This window comes from Dreissena polymorpha, chromosome 12 (genome assembly GCF_020536995.1).
Source record: "Dreissena polymorpha isolate Duluth1 chromosome 12, UMN_Dpol_1.0, whole genome shotgun sequence".
NCBI lineage: Eukaryota > Metazoa > Mollusca > Bivalvia > Myida > Dreissenidae > Dreissena > Dreissena polymorpha.
In genome coordinates, this window is record NC_068366.1 from 47,213,363 (window position 1) to 47,232,116 (window position 18,754).

Genomic DNA, 18,754 nt, shown 5'->3' on the forward strand with positions numbered 1-18,754 from the left:
TATGATGATTGGGGTTTGATGATTGTGGTGATGATGATGATGATGATGATGATAATGATGATGATGATGATGATGATAACAAACGTTTTGGGATGATGATGACAGCGATGTTTATCGGACGATGATGATGGTTATAATGATGATGATAAGTTTTTAGATGATGATGACGGCGATGTTTATCGGCCGACGATGATGATAATGATGATGATGATAACAAAATATTTGTGATGATGATGATGGCGATGTTTATTGGCCGATGATGATGATGATATTCTCATCGTCGTCATCATCATCACAACATCCTCATTATCGACCGAAAACATCGCTGTCATTATCATCACAAAAAAAACTTTTGTGATCACCATTACGATCATGATAATGGATATGATGATGTTGGTTTTGATGGTGATGATGATGGTGGTGTTGGTAAAGATAACAACGATGATGATCATTGGGGTGTTGATAATTGATGTGATGATGATGATGATGATGATGATGATGATGATGATGATGATGAGATAACGATGATGATGATGATGATGATGATGATGATGAGATAACGATGATGATGATGATGATGATTACGATGATGAGTGTGTATCATATTCGGAACGAATGTGGTACATTTTTCATCCGAATATGGTACAAGTTTGTACCATATTCGGTCAGGCATTTTACCCCAAAACTGCAGATACGTATATGGTACAATTAGACAGTTGTACCATATTCGGCCGAATATGGTACAAACTTGTACATATTCGTTTTTGTACCAAATACGGTCCGACAATGCAGAGTGGGTAATCATGTGGTTATGAAAAGAAAGTCATAATATCGCGGCCGATTCGAAAAAGTTATTTTTCGCCGTTTTATAGGCTTTATTGCATTAATTCAATGTTTTGATTTCAATACCGATGCGAATCATAAGAGTCGGATACCAAACTATGCACATTCTTTCTGGGTTTAAATAAAAAATAACCATTACTTAATAATTAAGTATTAAATAGGAACTACATGTATTACAAAATTGTATGTGTTATTTACGATGTTTTCTTTGCATATAGCCAAATCGAAAATGGTTTGATTTACCATTTAACAGCGAACAAAGGGCATAATTGCGGGATGATATTGCAATATCAACTTATCCAGATGGTAAAAGTTTAAGTAATCCACACAGTTTTCGTTATCTGTTAGTGTTAGAAAATGATATAACTGAAATAGTCGTTATTACCATAATAGAAAATAAACCAACGCCCCACGATTGAGATACATATGAATACATTTTAAAGTTTTTCGTTTGTTTCTAGCATAGACTCAATATCAGTAAATGTTTTGGTAAGGACCATGTCATTTGGGTTATTCGCTACGCTTCTTGAATGTCGGCCAGTGTTTTGTTCGTTAAGAACACATATAATCACATTGCCCAACGCATGAGTATACTCAGATTAAGTATGACAGATTTGCAACGTTGGCATGCAAGTCATTGACACCGGCTTACCAAGAAACATTTTAGAAAATTGTGTGTATGTGTGGGGCAGGGATGTAGGAACCAACAACAGCAAGTGCTTTTTTAAACACATGATATAGATACGCACTTAAAGGTATAAATAATAAAAGCACCGACGGCGTTGAAAGGCTATTGGCAAGATACAATGAAAAATATGCTAAAGTCAATACAAAAGGAACAGTTCACTGAAACAAGATCTAAAAGGCTATCAACAAGATTGTTTCATAAAGAATAAGTACAAATAAAGAAACAAAATGTGATGAAACATTGCAAAACATCCAATATCAATCGGAAAATCAGAAACACGTATCCAGGGAGCTTTAAGAGCAAGTAAATGCCCGGATGTAGATGTTATTTCTGATTGGCTCGACGTTTATTTATGCTCTTATTTAAATTTGGAGAAAAAAGTTTATTACAGGTTTGTCCGTTGTTTGTTTATTAAAAAAATAAAGTAAATATTTCTCCTTTGAGATATGTGTACAAGGTGGTAATTAACGGTATTATTACATCATTATTACTCATGAGACTGGACGACGTTTTTATTCGGAAGCTAAGGTAAAATAAATATATTTTTTTTAATTTTGTTTTTTACTTCTCATCATACTGTCACGATCGCTTCATTGTCATTTAAGCAGAAAGGAACAATTTGTTGCTGCTGTTTTGTTGTTGTTGTTGCTGTTATACTTACCGCCCACGTTACTTACGCAAAATATTACATGCACGCTGTCTTTTGGAGCACACGTTCTTAAGTGTTTCGTGCTTATTTAAATTATTCAAAGAATTTCAGATAATATGCAACATAATTTGCAAATTGATATCAAAATAATTTTATTTGTCCTCTTTCTTGCCGCCCTAAAATCGTAAGGTAAATGTTTGACGTCACAAAGTTTACGATATTACAGCCCTAAAACACTCGCCAGTCTTTTGTAAGAAACAATTATTAAACCGTTAACATTTATTTAAAGAAACGCGACCCATGAATAAATACATTGAAAAAGTATGTTTTCACAACATCAAATACGACGAGATTCACATTGTTAAAAACACATAACTAAGTATGCAAAAAGTTAGCTTAAAATGTTAGGATCATATCGGACGGTTACCTCATATCGAGCGTCTCCTGATATCGATCATTTTGTTGACATTAAGAACGAGGCTCTCGTGATGACGTCACATGCATGCGGTCCGAGTATTTTGTTTCACTAACTACGCTCGAAAAGATATACAAACATACCAAATATAATTGCATTTCAAAATCTTGCGTTTACTGAAATAATCCAAGTTATCAATATTCCATGCATTTTATTGGTCATCTTCATTAAATTTCCACATAATTGCAAAGTGAAGCAGATGACTGCCCTAGTGTAAACACAACACTTTCATTTATTAAATTTAATTTCAAAAATACTTCGACTTCCTCCCGATTCTAAGAAAATGTTTCATGAAAAAATCTAGCATAAGAACTGTGCGCGTACATCGCGTCAGGTGACGTTTGGAGTGGACGTTTACACACTCTGTTCACAGATTTTATCATGTTTTGTTCAAATGTCACTAAATATGATTGCCTAAAAAGCTAGTGCACTTCCACTGTGCCACGCAAACTATCATGCACTGTTGCGAAAACATAACACCTATATTAAACATCATCTATATCGTCTGCCAACATCCGGGCATTATCACCCCTTGAAAAACACGCACCTGACTGCGTTACGTGTTTCTGATTTGCTGCACCATAGTCTTTAAAAAATCTGCAAATAGACTTGAAAACGATATTTAAGTAGCACACACACACACATGGATTTCTTTTATAACATAGCATGCCGGACACGGCGCAGTCGACAATCGGAAACATGTTGCGCCTTTAGGTTGGATTTCTTTTCGCAGTGTCATTTTTCTTAGCTGGAAAAGAGAATTAAAGCAACATTTGTTTTAAACAAGATTTTCTTAAATATACTATTGTTAGGAATAGTTCCTAACACACTGTAAGGGGATCATCTTGTTTTGCCTTTCCAGTGTCAGCCTGTTTTTCCATTGCAAGATTTCTGGGAAATAATTATTAAGTCGGTTTGATTAGCTACTGCAGTTTTTCATACGTTAATACATCCCTAGTTGGCGAAGTGAAATACACAGGGCATTATAAACATTGATATATATATATATATATTAACGGATTTTTCCCTTTGTTGATTTAGATACGTAATCAACTATGAAGTCATCATATTCGAATTAATCATATTTAACACATAATAACAAGATTTATTACAGAACAAAACAGAACAGAATATTACTTTATTCATTTTACATATTGGACACAAATAGCTATAGCAACAAAAACAGCACAATTTAAACAATTGAAATCAAAAATACCTTTCGAAAGAATGTAATAAATAACAACAGCAACAGCAATAAGGACGACTGGTATTACGATACTGACTGCAACTACAAAAAAGTATACATGTTACATGCGAGTATTATTGACTATGACATTAAATATTAAATGTATTAGTATAAAACAATATGTCAAACATATTTACCTAACTTGACTTAAATGAACAAAACATAGTTTTAAATATGTGAAGAATTCGATCTCATGACTGAAACCCGGCTTTCTTTTATTCACAGATGTATGCAAATAAGACTCGTGAAAAATATCGTTATTTATTCGTCTTTTTATGTTGTAATGAATTACTTAGATTCCTCAATACGTGAAGACTCATAAATCACTTTTAATGGAATGTATTATTTTCATTGTTATCTTAAGATATTGTTTATATTATCTTTATAGTCCTAAAAGTAGTAACTTGCTTATTACTTACATGAAAAAAAACAATAACTATTTTTTGTAAATGATGAATTATGATTAACCACCGAAAAAGAAATAACTATTTGTCGCATGAGATGACTTAGATTAACACAGAAAAAGACATAACTGTAAGTTGCATGCGATGACCGAAACCTGTACTTACTTATCCTCGGTAGTATTGTGTCTTGAGGAGGGTGTGTATCAGTCTGTACTTACTTATCCACGGTGGTATTGAGTCTTGAGGAGTGTGTGTATCAGTCTGTACTTACTTATCCACGGTGGTGTTGAGTCTTGAGGAGGGTGTGTATCAGTCAGTACTTATTTATCCACGGTGGTGTTGAATCTTGAGGAGGGTGTGTATCAGCCTGTACTTACTTATCCACGGTGGTGTTGAGTCTTGAGGAGGGTGTGTATCAGTCTGTACTTACTTATCCACGGTGGTGTTGAGTCTTGAGGAGGGTGTGTATCAGTCTGTACTTACTTATCCACGGTGGTGTTGAGTCTTGAGGAGGGTGTGTATCAGTCTGTACTTACTTATCCACGGTGGTGTTGAGTCTTGAGGAGGATGTGTATCAGTCTGTACTTACTTATCCACGGTGGTGTTGAGTCTTGAGGATGATGTGTATCAGTCTTTACTTACTTATCCACGGTGGTGTTGAGTCTTGAGGAGGGTGTGTATCAGTCCGTACTTATTTATCCACGCTGGTGTTGAGTCTTGAGGAGGGTGTGTATCAGTCTGTACTTACTTATCCACGGTGGTGTTGAGTCTTGAGGAGGGTGTGTATCAGTCTGTACTTACTTATCCACGGCGGTGTTGAGTCTTGAGGAGGATGTGTATCAGTCTGTACTTACTTATCCACGGTGGTATTGAGTCTTAAGGAGGGTTTGTATCAGTCTGTACTTACTTATCCACGGTGGTGTTGAGTCTTGAGGAGGATGTGTATCAGTCTGTACTTACTTATCCACGGTGGTGTTGAGTCTTGAGGAGGGTGTGTATCAGTCTGTACTTACTTATCCACGGTGGTGTTGAGTCTTGAGGAGGATGTGTATCAGTCTGTATACTTACTTATCCACGGTGGTGTTGAGTCTTGAGGAGGATGCGTATCAGTCTGTACTTACTTATCCACGGTGGTGTTGAGTCTTGAGAAGGGTGAGTATCAGTCTGTACTTACTTATCCACGGTGGTGTTGAGTCTTGAGGAGGATGCGTATCAGTCTGTACTTACTTATCCACGGTTGTGTTGAGTCTTGAGGAGGATGTGTATCAGTCTGTACTTACTTATCCACGGTGGTGTTGAGTCTTGAGGAGGATGTGTATCAGTCTGTACTTACTTATCCACGGTGGTGTTGAGTCTTGAGGAGGGTGTTTATCCGTCTGTTCTTACTTATTCACGGTGGTGTTGAGTCTTGAGGAGGATGTGTATCAGTCTGTACTTACTTATCCTCGGTAGTATTGAGTCTTGAGGAGGGTGTGTATCAGTCTTTACTTACTTATCCACGGTGGTGTTGAGTCATGAGGAGGATGCGTATCAGTCTGTACTTAATTATCCATGGTGGTGTTGAGTCTTGAGTAGGATGTGTATCAGTCTGTACTTACTTATCCACGGTGGTGTTGAGTCTTCAGGAGGGTGTGTATCAGTCTGTACATACTTATCCACGGTGGTGTTGAGTCTTGAGGAGGATGTGCATCAGTCTGTACTTACTTATCCACGGTGGTGTTGAGTCTTGAGGAGGGTGTGTATCAGTCTGTACTTACTTATCCACGGTGGTATTGAGTCTTGAGGAGGGTGTGTAGCAGTCTGTACTTACTTATCCACGGTGGTGTTGAGTCTCGAGGAGGGTGTGTATCAGTCTGTACTTACTTATCCACGGTGGTGTTGAGTCTTGAGGAGGGTGTGTATCAGTCTGTACTTACTTATCCATGGTGGTGTTGAGTCTTGAGGAGTGTGTTTATCAGTCTGTACTTACTTATCCACGGTGGTGTTGAGTCTTGAGGAGGGTGTGTATCAGTCTGTACTTACTTATCCATGGTGGTGTTGAGTCTTGAGGAGGATGCGTATCAGTCTGTACTTACTTATCCACGGTGGTGTTGAGTCTTGAGGAGTGTGTGTATCAGTCTGTACTTACTTATCCACGGTGGTGTTGAGTCTTGAGGAGGGTGTGTATCAGTCTGTACTTACTTATCCACGGTGGTGTTGAGTCTTGAGAAGGGTGTGTATCAGTCTGTACTTACTTATCCACGGTGGTGTTGAGTCTTGAGGAGGATGTGTATCAGTCTGTACTTACTTATCCACGGTGATGTTGAGTCTTGAGGAGGATGCGTATCAGTCTGTACTTACTTATCCACGGTGGTGTTGAGTCTTGAGGAGGATGTGTATCAGTCTGTACTTACTTATCCACTATCCACGGTGGTGCTGAGTCTTGGGGAGGATGTGTATCAGTCTGTACTTACTTATCCACGGTGGTGTTGAGTCTTGAGTAGGGTGTGTATCAGTACGTACGATGCCTGTTGTGTTATACGTCGCGGTAGGGGTTGTAAATGATGATTGAATGTCAGTATCTAACGATGGTGTGTTAGTTGAGGAAAGGGTGGACATGGCAGCTGATATAGCTGTAGTAATTATTGTAGTAATTGTTGTAGAAGTAAAAGTTGTTGTCGGAGTAGTTGTTGTTGGTGTTGTCGTTACGGGCGGTAGGTACAGACTCTCAATACACGTGACTGTGATGAGAGGCTTTGATGGGTCATCTGTGTACAAAGGAAATTCAGTACGTTAGAAGTAATATAGAGGGTCGTTACCATGACGACAAAAGATATTATGCAATAGTATTTACATTAACAAGAATAGCTTAGAGCCTTGGAACAATACTTATAGGTGCGATTAAAAACACGATGTTTGCGCGTGCATCTGTTATTGCTGTTATATATACTGTTATTAGTATTCAAAACATTATGGCAAAGTGTAGTGCGAGGCGTGCGTACTGATCACATGAACTGACAAATTTATCCTTTTGACGCTTCTTAACTTAATAATTCGATCCTCAACAGTTATTTGCAAGAAAACGACTGTGTACTAACTTGTAGGCGAAACTCCTGTCGTCGTTACCTCAGCTGAAATGGTTATCAGGATATTTTTAATGATAGTATTTAAAATGTTGGTAATACATACATGTTTTTGAGTCTACATTACAAATCCAATGTGAAGATATTTAATATGTACAATAGCGCAGAGGGTTCAGGCGAATCAGATCGTTGAAAACAAGCGTGTGCCATTTTATTTTCTCATTCTCATCGATATAAGCTATTATAGCAGAAACAATAATATACATTTATACATATTTATTCTTAGTCGATACAAGAACTGTGCGTTTTCTGTGTTTAAAGTTGCTTGTTATAATGGCGATTTGATTATTGGTTTCTAAACTGACTTAAAATACAGGAATAAAAAAGACCATATCTCTTTTATAGACTAATCTCTTTCTTGTTACACACTTTGGCATTTAGCTTCGTCTGATCCATCATTGCAGTCCGTGACGTTGTTGCACCTGCCTGCCTGGGCCATACAGCCCTGACCTCCGGGACAAACAACTAGTCCCTCCGAACATTTCACACTCCCTGTAATAATAGTTGAAAAGGCAGCTGTGATAGTCTGTATGTTATTAAAAATCAAAATAAAACAATAGCGTCAAATGACGCATAACTTTCACATATGGTCAAATGCGTATGCATTGAACAATCAGTGCAATCAAACAATACAAGAGTTTAATTTCACATATATACCCCCGTCAAAGAAGTATTTGGCATTGAATTATGACCTTGCCTTTTGACCTAGGGATATTGTAGCTACGATTTCCACTCCATTTTAGTATACTTCGCGTTTTGTTAAAATCATATCAATACTCTATATTTTCTGAAATTTTTGTCCAAGAATTTTGACATTGATCTGTTGCTTCTGAAATGTAATTTAAAACATTGCTGTACAAAGTTGATTTCACTGCAAACTGTAATGGGCTGATTTCCCTTATTCGTCGTTTAATTTGAAATGTGTAATTGTCCTGAACGCTTGTTATTGAAAAAACCTGTAACCTCGCGAAGTTAATTTGTGAAACATTTATGCAGGGCAAGTTATATTCTCGACAATGTGTTGACCTTCATCTTTGACCCTGACTTTGAATATAAGGAAACGGTTTATGTGTGTGGCAGTCTCTTGCAAAATAATCTTTGATTTTAAAGTGTGACATTGACCAGACCGAGAAGCCTGGGTTTTGCGCGCGACACTTTGGCCCATAATGAGTATCACTTCTGCAAAGATATTTTGACATTCCATCCAAGGTTGAAGTATTCTCCGGATTATGTGTTTGTGGTATATGTTTTATGTTTCGCATCTGACCTTGAATCATAAACTTCACTTAGGACGATTGGACCTGGTTCTTGGGCGCTACAATACCTATCATCATGTGCATCACATTTGCACTATTCTTGGTGTGCAAAGTCATGCACCAAACAAAGTCAGTTCCGACCTGCCCCACCCTGCTATCACCCAGCTCGTTTATATTTTCTCATAAACGGAAGAAAACGCGTTGAAATGTACATAACATGAAAGGATGAAACCTTCAACAACAAAAATCGTTTTTATTATGTCGTTACCATGCGAACGGCTAAGGAAGTCGTCGTTATAGCAAAGCTAACTCGTGAGACGACATAGGCAACTCGTCGCATTTAATGCCATTATAAAAAAAAAATTCTCGTTATGACGACTTACTTAGTCAATCGCACAACTTACTCAGTCGTACACACGAGTTAGTTATCTCTTGTCAACGACTTATAAAGTTGAAGGAATGGGATACAAAGTCGTCGCAACGACATAAAATAACAACTTGCACATGTTACATATGTGGCAAGATACGAATGAGCATTCAATTGAACCGTGCAAAAGGCGAGCAAGGTAATTAAACCTCCACCACAGTTGTCCTCGTCCGAAGCATCCGTGCAGTCCGGATTAGAATCACATCTGCTAGCGTCCGGTATACAATATCCACTGTTGCACTGGAACTGACCCATTCCGCAGTACCCTTCAATTTAAAAATAAGACCATTATGTGAACAGAGACATTATTGTCAGTTGCAGTTACAGCATTCCACAGTCAAGGCGAACAATGCCCATGGGTCGTTATATGTGACAAGTTGATAAGAAAAAAATACACATGAGGCGTGGCCATTTTTGACAAAAAATAGAACAGAACAGTACAGAACATAACTTTATTACACATAAACTTTTTAAGTGATATTAGACGCATTTTTCACTGTTGAATTGAGCTGAAAACAATTAACAGGTCAAAAGAGTTAGTTAAAATGTGGTAATGACCAATTATCTGCAACTCATCTTGCTACCAGTTGTTTATAAAAATATATATTATATTCGATATTTTACATGACTGTCCCAGTCCTCTAAGCCGAGCGGAACTGTCTTTTTATTAGGATCGGATTTAGTGTTCGTGTGTCGTATGAATATATATCGTTGCAGGAAATAAAAATGATCCGTGAAACAAAATTGTGTCTTTGTGTCGTATGAACGAATCTACACTAAAACTAAATTTAGATTCACATCGTACATGCATGATCAGTTGTCAAACGAAAGTACGGTTGAAATTCAAATGCATCATTTTTCTCTTTCCGGGATATTGTTTTAGTATGTTGATGCTGCATTAACAAATCTAAGTGTATATGAAGTGAAAACACCAAACATAAACAACGGTTGCGATAGACACCTATAAACATATCAGATGCGTCTATTATCACTTTAGGTTTATTGTGTTAAACAAAATGCAGACATATTATAATCTAGTAATGGATGAACTTTACAGAAATGTAAACAAGAACTCGTTTTATCTCACATGTTTTTTTTCCTATGGCGTCAACATTTGCGTTATTTTGTTCTACATGACTAAGAATTAAATTGTTAAAATCAGTGGCCATGCTTATTAATCGATCTCGGAAATGCTGCTTTTCATCATCCCTTCACACGTGCCCGCAAACGTATGGTTCTCTTGCTAAAATTCGCATGTTGCATTTTATATAGAAAGACAGCGGGGAATGATTACTGAAATATATAGTACATTCAATACAGTACATCGTGAATTCAGAAACAAAGATTTGCAAAGTTATTTTGATATACAAGTGTATATAATTCATGGCACCCGGGGTGTTGCCAGTTTTGACCCCGGGGCATGATTTAAACAAACTGTAAAGATGATATGAGTATGCTGTCAAACACCAACTACACGGCTCCAGGATCGTGTGATTCAGAAGAAACTTTTTTTTAAAGTGTGTTGTCAGATTGTGGTAAGTTGTTTTTAACCCCATTTAAGCCAATTGTAGAAAACTGTGTTTGATCACTTTCGTCGACTAGCTACCGACTTACGGTTGCTCGATTGGTAGAATGCTTCACTACAAATCCTTGGATAACTTGTTCGATCCCCGGCCCGGCCACACAGCTTGTGAGGGCATTGGTCAGGAAATCCTTTTTATGCTCCCCCCCCCTTACAGCTGATTGAAGTAGGACAGATATAAGTTATAAGTCATGGCATAAGTATGTGAACTTAATACAGCTAAAAAAGCTTTCATAAGAAAAGTGCGACTGAAATAGGGCGAAATACCAAAATATCAAACGAACAAACAAATATATCGAATAATAACACATGTGATCCTTTTGATTTAGGACAAGTTGTACTGAAACTTGTACTAATAATGTTAAATTTGTTTAAAAAGTCATGTCTTTTGTAATTTTTAACGCAGGATGGTGAAAGACGTTTTTGCACAAATTTATATCCTAAGGAACAATACTTGCAAGCTTGAATGTTGCACTTGAAACGTAAAGAAGAACGGATTCTGCCAAATTGTGTCAACAGACAGACACACGACCATGGTGACTCCAGTATTCCTTCTTAAATTTGTAACGAGGGTATAACTGGGAAACACACAGTCAGTACATGATGATCCAGTTCCATACATAATCATTTTTGTAGTGACGATATTCAAACATGTTAATTGACGTAACTTCATTTTAACAATATTACTTACGAAAATCCAACGACACGCAGTACGTAGACTGGTACGGAGTCTGGACTTTGTTTACTCCCACGGTCATGTTCATGTACGTGTGTGTTGCGACGTCAAACGTAGAATTGTTACATGAGTGCGATGCAGTCCCGTTGCTCACACCCAGACCGGTGATTTCCATGGAGGTGCCACATCTGGTAATGACAACAAATGCATGGGAAAATTAAGAATCTGCGCGACATCTGTTTTGTGTAAAATGCTTTTTGATTCGCGGGTTGATATTTAAGTGCACACATTTTCAAGGTTACAATATTCCTTTAACGTTAAGTTCAAACTTCTAAGTTTAAAATGACGTTTGGGTAAAACATTAAGGATACACCATTATGATCACAAAAATAGTAAAAGAAAGCGCAGTGGTTAGACAACATAGATATAAACTGTTTTCCGTGTTACATTGTACTTGCAGCTCCAGTGAAGTTGGATTGGATCTCCATCACCTTGCCGACATGTGTGGTCACAGTGCACGTGCAAGGAACTCCTGACGACAGAGTGGTGCTGCCGGCGTCGTCGGCATCGATGTAGACCTTTGGGCCGACCACGACGCTGTTGTGACACATCCTGGCAACTGGTGATAAATAAACAACACAGACATCGCACAATAATAATTTTAGCAAAATCAACCTCAGTTTGGTATCATCGAGTTTGCAAAACGTAATTGATATGAGAGTGACCATCCTAAATAAATTTCTTATATAGTCATTATCTAGTACTGACGCTTTCATTAACTATTTTATTCATCATACATGTATTTGAAATTAAATTGAATAGTACAAGTTTTCAAAATGTTATTTTTTCAATTTAAATTTAGGAAAATTCAGAATGATTAAGTTGTCAATGTTTGCACAAGGACGGCTTAATATTTCCCAAAAGATGTTGTTGTTTACCTATTGTTGTATCGACAGAGAAGGAGCTGCAGCTGGACATAACACCTGAAAAGAATCAAAACTTTCAACTGTTATGTACTAATGGACAAGAGACACTAGTGTTTCAAATAGTTGCAAAATATTAGTAAAATGCAAAGGTCTGCGTTTCCGGTTGGACCGTGTAGGATATGTAGGATGAAGTGCCAGTAATAATTATAACTCCTTAGAAACCTCTACAAGCGGATGGCAGAAAATACGGATTTTACGTATACGCATACTTAAACAATATGAAAAAATGCGCAAAAATGGAACATATTCACGTCAATAATTCATACGACCCAGTTCAAATTTCAATGTCTAAGCGTTCGCCGGCTTTTACCAACTCGTTGCATAAGCTTTTGTCATTAAGCGATGCGCATTCAATTCAAATAATTGCTTGACATGAATAACTTTCAAAATGTGAAAATCTTGATTCAGCAAGCCGCATTCTGCACTACATTGTACTACCTGTCAATATAAATCAACATACCGTAATGTGTATTCAATTAACGACTTGTCATTCGATAAATATTATATAGAATGCTACCAACTATTATGTACTGTCAGTACAAATAAAGTAACACACCGTTATTTATATTATGTAAACGACATGTCTTTCAATAGACATTAAGAGGACACACATATATTGTGCTTAAACAATTTAATATACGACCAATAAATATATAGCAACATAACGTTAAGTGTATTATGTAATAAACGCGAAGAGGTTTGATGTAATGTGCTTCAAATTATAATGTACTACAAGAAAAAAATTATATGCCTTATGATGACATGGGCAAAGTATTACGTTTGAAAATATTCGAGCGAAAATGTCGGGTATGATAAATGTTTCATAAATGCATATAACAGAACGAGGTAGAAATGGGAGATGCTTTAGAGACAAGTATTATTATTGAAAAACGTTGTAAAAGAGATGAATGTAAAGTACAATTACCCCGCTTATCTCATGGCAGGTCGCGTTTATATCTCGAGACTATTATTAACACTACGGATGATATAACCATCCGTGTACATGCATTACATATACTTCTAAATAAAAGTTACACTGTGAAAGATATGTTAGCTTGCCTGACTGAAGTTAACCCATTTATGCATAGCGTCTAGAAAAAAGGCATTGGCAAACAGCGTAGACCCAGATGAGACGCCGCATGATGCGGCGTCTCATCAGGGTCTGCGCTGTTTGCTTAAAGGAATTTCTGTATGAAATATTCTAAATATAGAAATAAATATACTAGACATCCCTAATTTGGGAAATAAATCGATCCACTTTAGAAGGATGGGAGAGTCGATTAGGCATAAATCAGGGGGGCATGCGTATACGGGAGCTTACCGCGTTTAAGTGAGAAAGTTGTTGCAAAACTTGAAAGATGTCGTCGTTTGTTGGATTTTCTTAAAGGAAGGGAGGATATTTTCACCCGATAAGCCCCTTTGTATCTATAATTATTTTAAATGAATACGCCGTTTCGGCTCTCCGGTGTTTGTGCTTCCCTCGGTTTTTGTTTCAAGGTCGTAGACGTCGGGATAAAAAAGTTACTGAAGGAAAACCGTCCACAAATCTGTTGTCCACTTACGGGACGTTCGATAAATTGGATGTACAAATATCATTTTCTCTTATAATACACAGTATTGACACACGTGAACAGTAAAATATAAATAAAATCATGATTATTTCATTCTACCGACGCCGTTTTATCACTGATGATTAATTTATTGGCAAACATTATTGGTTTAACCCCCTTATTTGGAACTGACTTCTTTTTAAGCACATTTTGGGACCTGACTTCCAAATGACAAACAGCTCTTTCATATGTAAAAGAGCTTGACATGATATACCGACCCATCTATAATAAAGTTTATATGTGTACTTCAATATTATAGTTTTATAGCATGTTATGTGGTGCAATATAAGTGTTTTCTTAATCACGATACTTACTGTAGAATAATAATAATGCTGTACGAAAAACCTGCCGACCAATTGAATCAATTCACCTATTTTCAACAAGATGGGTTGTGTGGTGGCTGATGTTCGAGATAATAGAACGTTTTTCAGCCCTTTCAGCAATATTATAATTAATTTAATGTATTTTATGACGTGTCGACCTTATTCTGATATGAACTTTTTTTTTTAACCATTCTTTTACTGTCTTTTCAGATGATGCAGGTTAAAGGGCGAAAATAAGTGCATCTTTCGTTGCAGTATATGTAATGAGGAATTTTACATCAGGGGAGGATGAAGATACCATGCCCCATCCATGGACCACATGGGTTTAAATGTAGAATATGCAAGAAAGAATCCTTCAACAGAGCCGGACTAAACAGCAAATAAAAAAACACGAACCAGACAAAACATATACAGCTGATGTTTTTAGTGTTTTTGTTTTATTTTTATTAAGTCTACATAGACACGTCTGACATATAATTGCTATGAGTGCTACTTACTTACACGTTTTGTTCCGTATATGTCATGATGCAAGATTCTCACTTTGTTATGAAAATAAACCAGTATCTGTGTTACGTCATTTCTTCCTACGAAGTCTCTGCATAAATTTTCAATTGTATTCAGCACTTACATACATGATAAAAAAAAGATTTGGGTCGGATTTAATTCGTTATGCATTTGACATATTAACATTACTTACGTTTAGAAGGCAATGTTAGGAACAAACGAAATAATCTTTCTAAGTGAACCAATACTTTATTCCCTCAATACAACAGTCATAAATAATATGTTTTCACATAGGTATAAAAGAGAAAAAAATACATGTATATATTGATCACTTCTACTGAAATCATACCGTGTATTCCATTTGCACAAATCTTTCTATCCACTACAAATTCACTTTTTGCGATTATAATATAGTGACCAACTCAGAACTGGTTTAAAAGAAGGTCTTCCAAAATGTGTCACATCAAAGTCACATACATGTATCAGTATCGTTATGGTAAAACGCGTCAAATGTCATTGTATTAAATAAACAATTAATATTTAAGTTTTCATTAAAAAAAACATCCACCGATATGCATCTACTAAGCAGATTTCAGGTATTCCAAATTGCTTCATGTATTCCGAATAGCAACAATGGCAGTATTTGGTTACATCAATATTATACTAGTATCAAACCGGCTTTACCCTTTTCTGTTTTTAATTACACTTTTATTGCACGTATATGTGATTGTTTGGCATGGTACTTCGACGTAATCTTTTTTGTTTGATTGGTGGGTTTTCATGTACCTATCGCTTTCTAGAGCGGTACACACTTCGTTACGCCGTCTTTTTTAATATGTGCATCCTCAACATATATAACTGGCGTCTTGATATCTGGAAATAGTAAGCATAGTATTCCGTTTAGTAGGCATAGTATTCCGTTTCATGCATATTCAAACATAAGTATGTCCATATGTGTTAAAATAAACAGGTAAGAATTACACTGTGTTAATAATACCGTCGAATGTCTTATATTACGCACACTAAATGTTACTGTAAAGTACGCGATAAACATAATAATAAAAATTAATAATAGAACAATTAATAGAAAAAAGATAACTCTTGAGTTTCTCAAGTGAAAATTTTAACCAAAAAATTCGCACCAATGCGGAATTCATTCACGAAAGTTATTTCGCATAAATCCTTCTAACATAGGAAAGAGCTGTTTATCATTTGGAAGTCAGGTCCCAAAATGTGCTTAAAAGGAAGTTTAGTTCCAAAAATGGGGGTTAACCCGTTATAATTTGGCATTAAATGAATAAATAGACATAAAAACGCGTCGAGATAATAAAATAATCGTGATTTATGTTATATTTTACTGTAAACATGCACAAATACTGTTTATTATGAGAGAAAATGATATTCGAACATCCAACGTCTCGAAGGTCAAGAAATGAAACAACAAATTTGTCGACGGTTTGGCTTCAATAACTTTTTTTATTACGACGTTTACGGTATTGAAACAACTGGCTTACCGGGTGAAAATATCCGCTACTCCTTCACGAAAAACACTAAAACGACGCCATCTTTGCAGTTTTGCAACAACTTTCTCACTTAAACGCGGTTAGCTCCCGTATACGCACGCCCCCCCCCCCCCCCCCCCCCCCCCCCCCCCCCCCCGGGGTTAAGATTAAAACAGTGGCTCAATTTATATTTCAGACAAACCTCTATTTGGTTCAAGCAATTAATTAAGTTCGTTTTGAAGGAGTTTAATGTTCGTGAAAATAAGCAGCCGTAAACAATCGAACCGTTTTTATTGTAATACGGTAATCATACTCCCGCTCGATGATTCACTTCCTATTAAACGGGTCCCATTTCATTAATTGTCCATTCGAAATGCTTCAGTAATCTCTCCTCAGTTTACAATAGAAACACGACCATAGTCAAACAGTGGCCACCTTGTTTATAATAAAGATGAAACAAAGTACCTGCTAATCATAAGGTGCAATCATAAGTGATATGATATACTCAACCATTTTATATTTGATAAGGTCGCCATTAGCAAACTATTTCGTTTTAAACGAGGCAACAGTCATCTTGAAAAATAATTATCTTCACCGCAAGCATCTCACCATATATAACATACCTTAACATTAACATTTTTTGTGTTGTCATCTTTCACTAAAAAACCTAACGTCAAGGCCGTATATCAATTCAACGATATATCTCGTTCGACGATATAACATGATTTTGTAAATATTCGTCCATTATCATAACACTATTTTAAATTGCGTGTTCGTGTAATTTGTTCATCCTTCATATGGTATTCAGCGAGAATCATGTTAGAATAATATTTCGTTCACAATTTTATGATTAACTATTCCTATACGTTTACTGCTTATTTTCATTAACTTCATTATAATTGTTTTATTTTGCGCTATATTGATGTACAAACATTACTATTAAATAGCATTTCAAATGAAGGGACTATAGCTTTACCATCCGTCCGTCGCGTCTATTGTTCTGTCTGTCCGTCCGTCAGGTACATTTAAACTACGCACTTCATTGAACATAAAAGAGAATTTCAACAACAACAACAATTTTATGTATTATCAATCATTAAGGATATATTTAAATATGTTATGATATGTTATGTTCGTATGTATCTTGAAAGTAACCAACCTAATCTATGTATTTATTTCAGAAATGATAACGTCGATAAATGGGAAACCTATTATGACCAGCTTTAAATTGATTTGTACCATCTTATCATTTTGTCATACTCATTAATAGAAATAAAATATCGATAAAACGTTGGTGAAACCGAAACACAACAATCATATAAACCATCCCATAAAACTTTATTAAACCGTTATTAATTTACCGATTTCAGTGTGAAGTATGTTTTTTTTTCTGACGAGATGATCAATAGAAGCGTTTACTGAAGTTTAATGCTCTAATAATATTAGTTGTTTCGGGCTTTAAAGTGTCAGAAACAACATTTCGCTAGGAAGCAAAATCGTAGATAAATATTTCATAAAACATTCCAATAATGGTTGATTTAACTATTTATTTAATTTAATTTCAAATGTTCACATTCAAATTCGTGTTAGTACGAGCAAATGCCATTATTAAGATTTAATAGTGTATTATACAGACTTTTAGCGAAAATATCCGAAACTTAAACAAGACAATGAAAAATGTTTATTTTACGTGTAAAAATGTGTAAATACGGAATCCAAATGAATATTACTTTTTTTTAAGAAAGGTCGACACTTTTGAATATATTTTGTCAACAAATTATTATCCACAGTTTATTAAACAAATTGAATGTTAATACTCAAATAATTTAAAAGAACAAAAATAGTTACCTTTCAAAAAGAAAAATCCGAGTATTATAAGCAGCATAGCGAATTGAATATGCTATTTTTATTTAACATACAAAATGACAATTCACAACCATGTAAATTTTGGTTTTAAATCCAAATGTAACGAAAAACTATAACATATATCAGAACACATCAACAAACAAATTTATATAGCGTACATTATCGCGACTTTCTCCATGCAGTTTAATTCTGCTTATGAGTTTTGTTGTGTTTTTCACTTCCGCTTTCAACAATTCGAAACTCGAGTACATTATTTTATCAATGCATAAAGACAAGCTTCATGCAATGAAATATAATGATTTTACTGACGTGCTTGTGAAAAAGTGATTCGAAATAGAAATTATGTAACTGTTCATTACTGTTTACTGTGTTCGTTAGGTATTTGGCATCTTGTATAAAAAATGGAATTCGTTTAAAAATCTCCATATTTCTTTTAAAGTTGCCTTTTCATATATTTTGGCATGTATTGAAGATTGTCATTAAATACTTTATATTGATAAATGTAAACATTGGATCGAAAAAGCTCTAGTAAAAAATCAAGAATAAAAAAGTAACCTACAACAGGGCTCGAACAACTGACCCCTGGAGTCCTGGA

At 35.8% G+C, this 18,754-nt stretch overlaps 1 protein-coding gene across 3 annotated transcripts in view; it reads right to left on the minus strand.

Moving 5' to 3' along the window:
- Positions 1 to 1,560: 1,560 nt before the first annotated feature.
- Positions 1,561 to 18,754, minus strand: part of LOC127853618 (integumentary mucin C.1-like) — a 29,962-nt gene continuing 12,768 nt past the window's right edge. For 2 of the 3 annotated variants that reach the window (XM_052388287.1, XM_052388286.1), the window contains 9 exons: positions 12,307 to 12,351; positions 11,816 to 11,987; positions 11,384 to 11,556; positions 9,260 to 9,376; positions 7,797 to 7,919; positions 7,383 to 7,415; positions 6,759 to 7,052; positions 3,872 to 3,943; positions 1,561 to 3,403 (listed from right to left, as the gene is read on the minus strand). In XM_052388287.1, the coding sequence (XP_052244247.1) occupies positions 3,366 to 3,403; positions 3,872 to 3,943; positions 6,759 to 7,052; positions 7,383 to 7,415; positions 7,797 to 7,919; positions 9,260 to 9,376; positions 11,384 to 11,556; positions 11,816 to 11,987; positions 12,307 to 12,346 (1,062 nt within the window). In that variant the 5' untranslated portion in view covers positions 12,347 to 12,351 and the 3' untranslated portion in view covers positions 1,561 to 3,365. Of the gene's footprint in view, positions 3,404 to 3,871; positions 3,944 to 6,758; positions 7,053 to 7,382; positions 7,416 to 7,796; positions 7,920 to 9,259; positions 9,377 to 11,383; positions 11,557 to 11,815; positions 11,988 to 12,306; positions 12,352 to 18,141; positions 18,351 to 18,754 lie in introns of those variants that run through there. The other variant, XM_052388285.1, reaches the window with a different exon arrangement.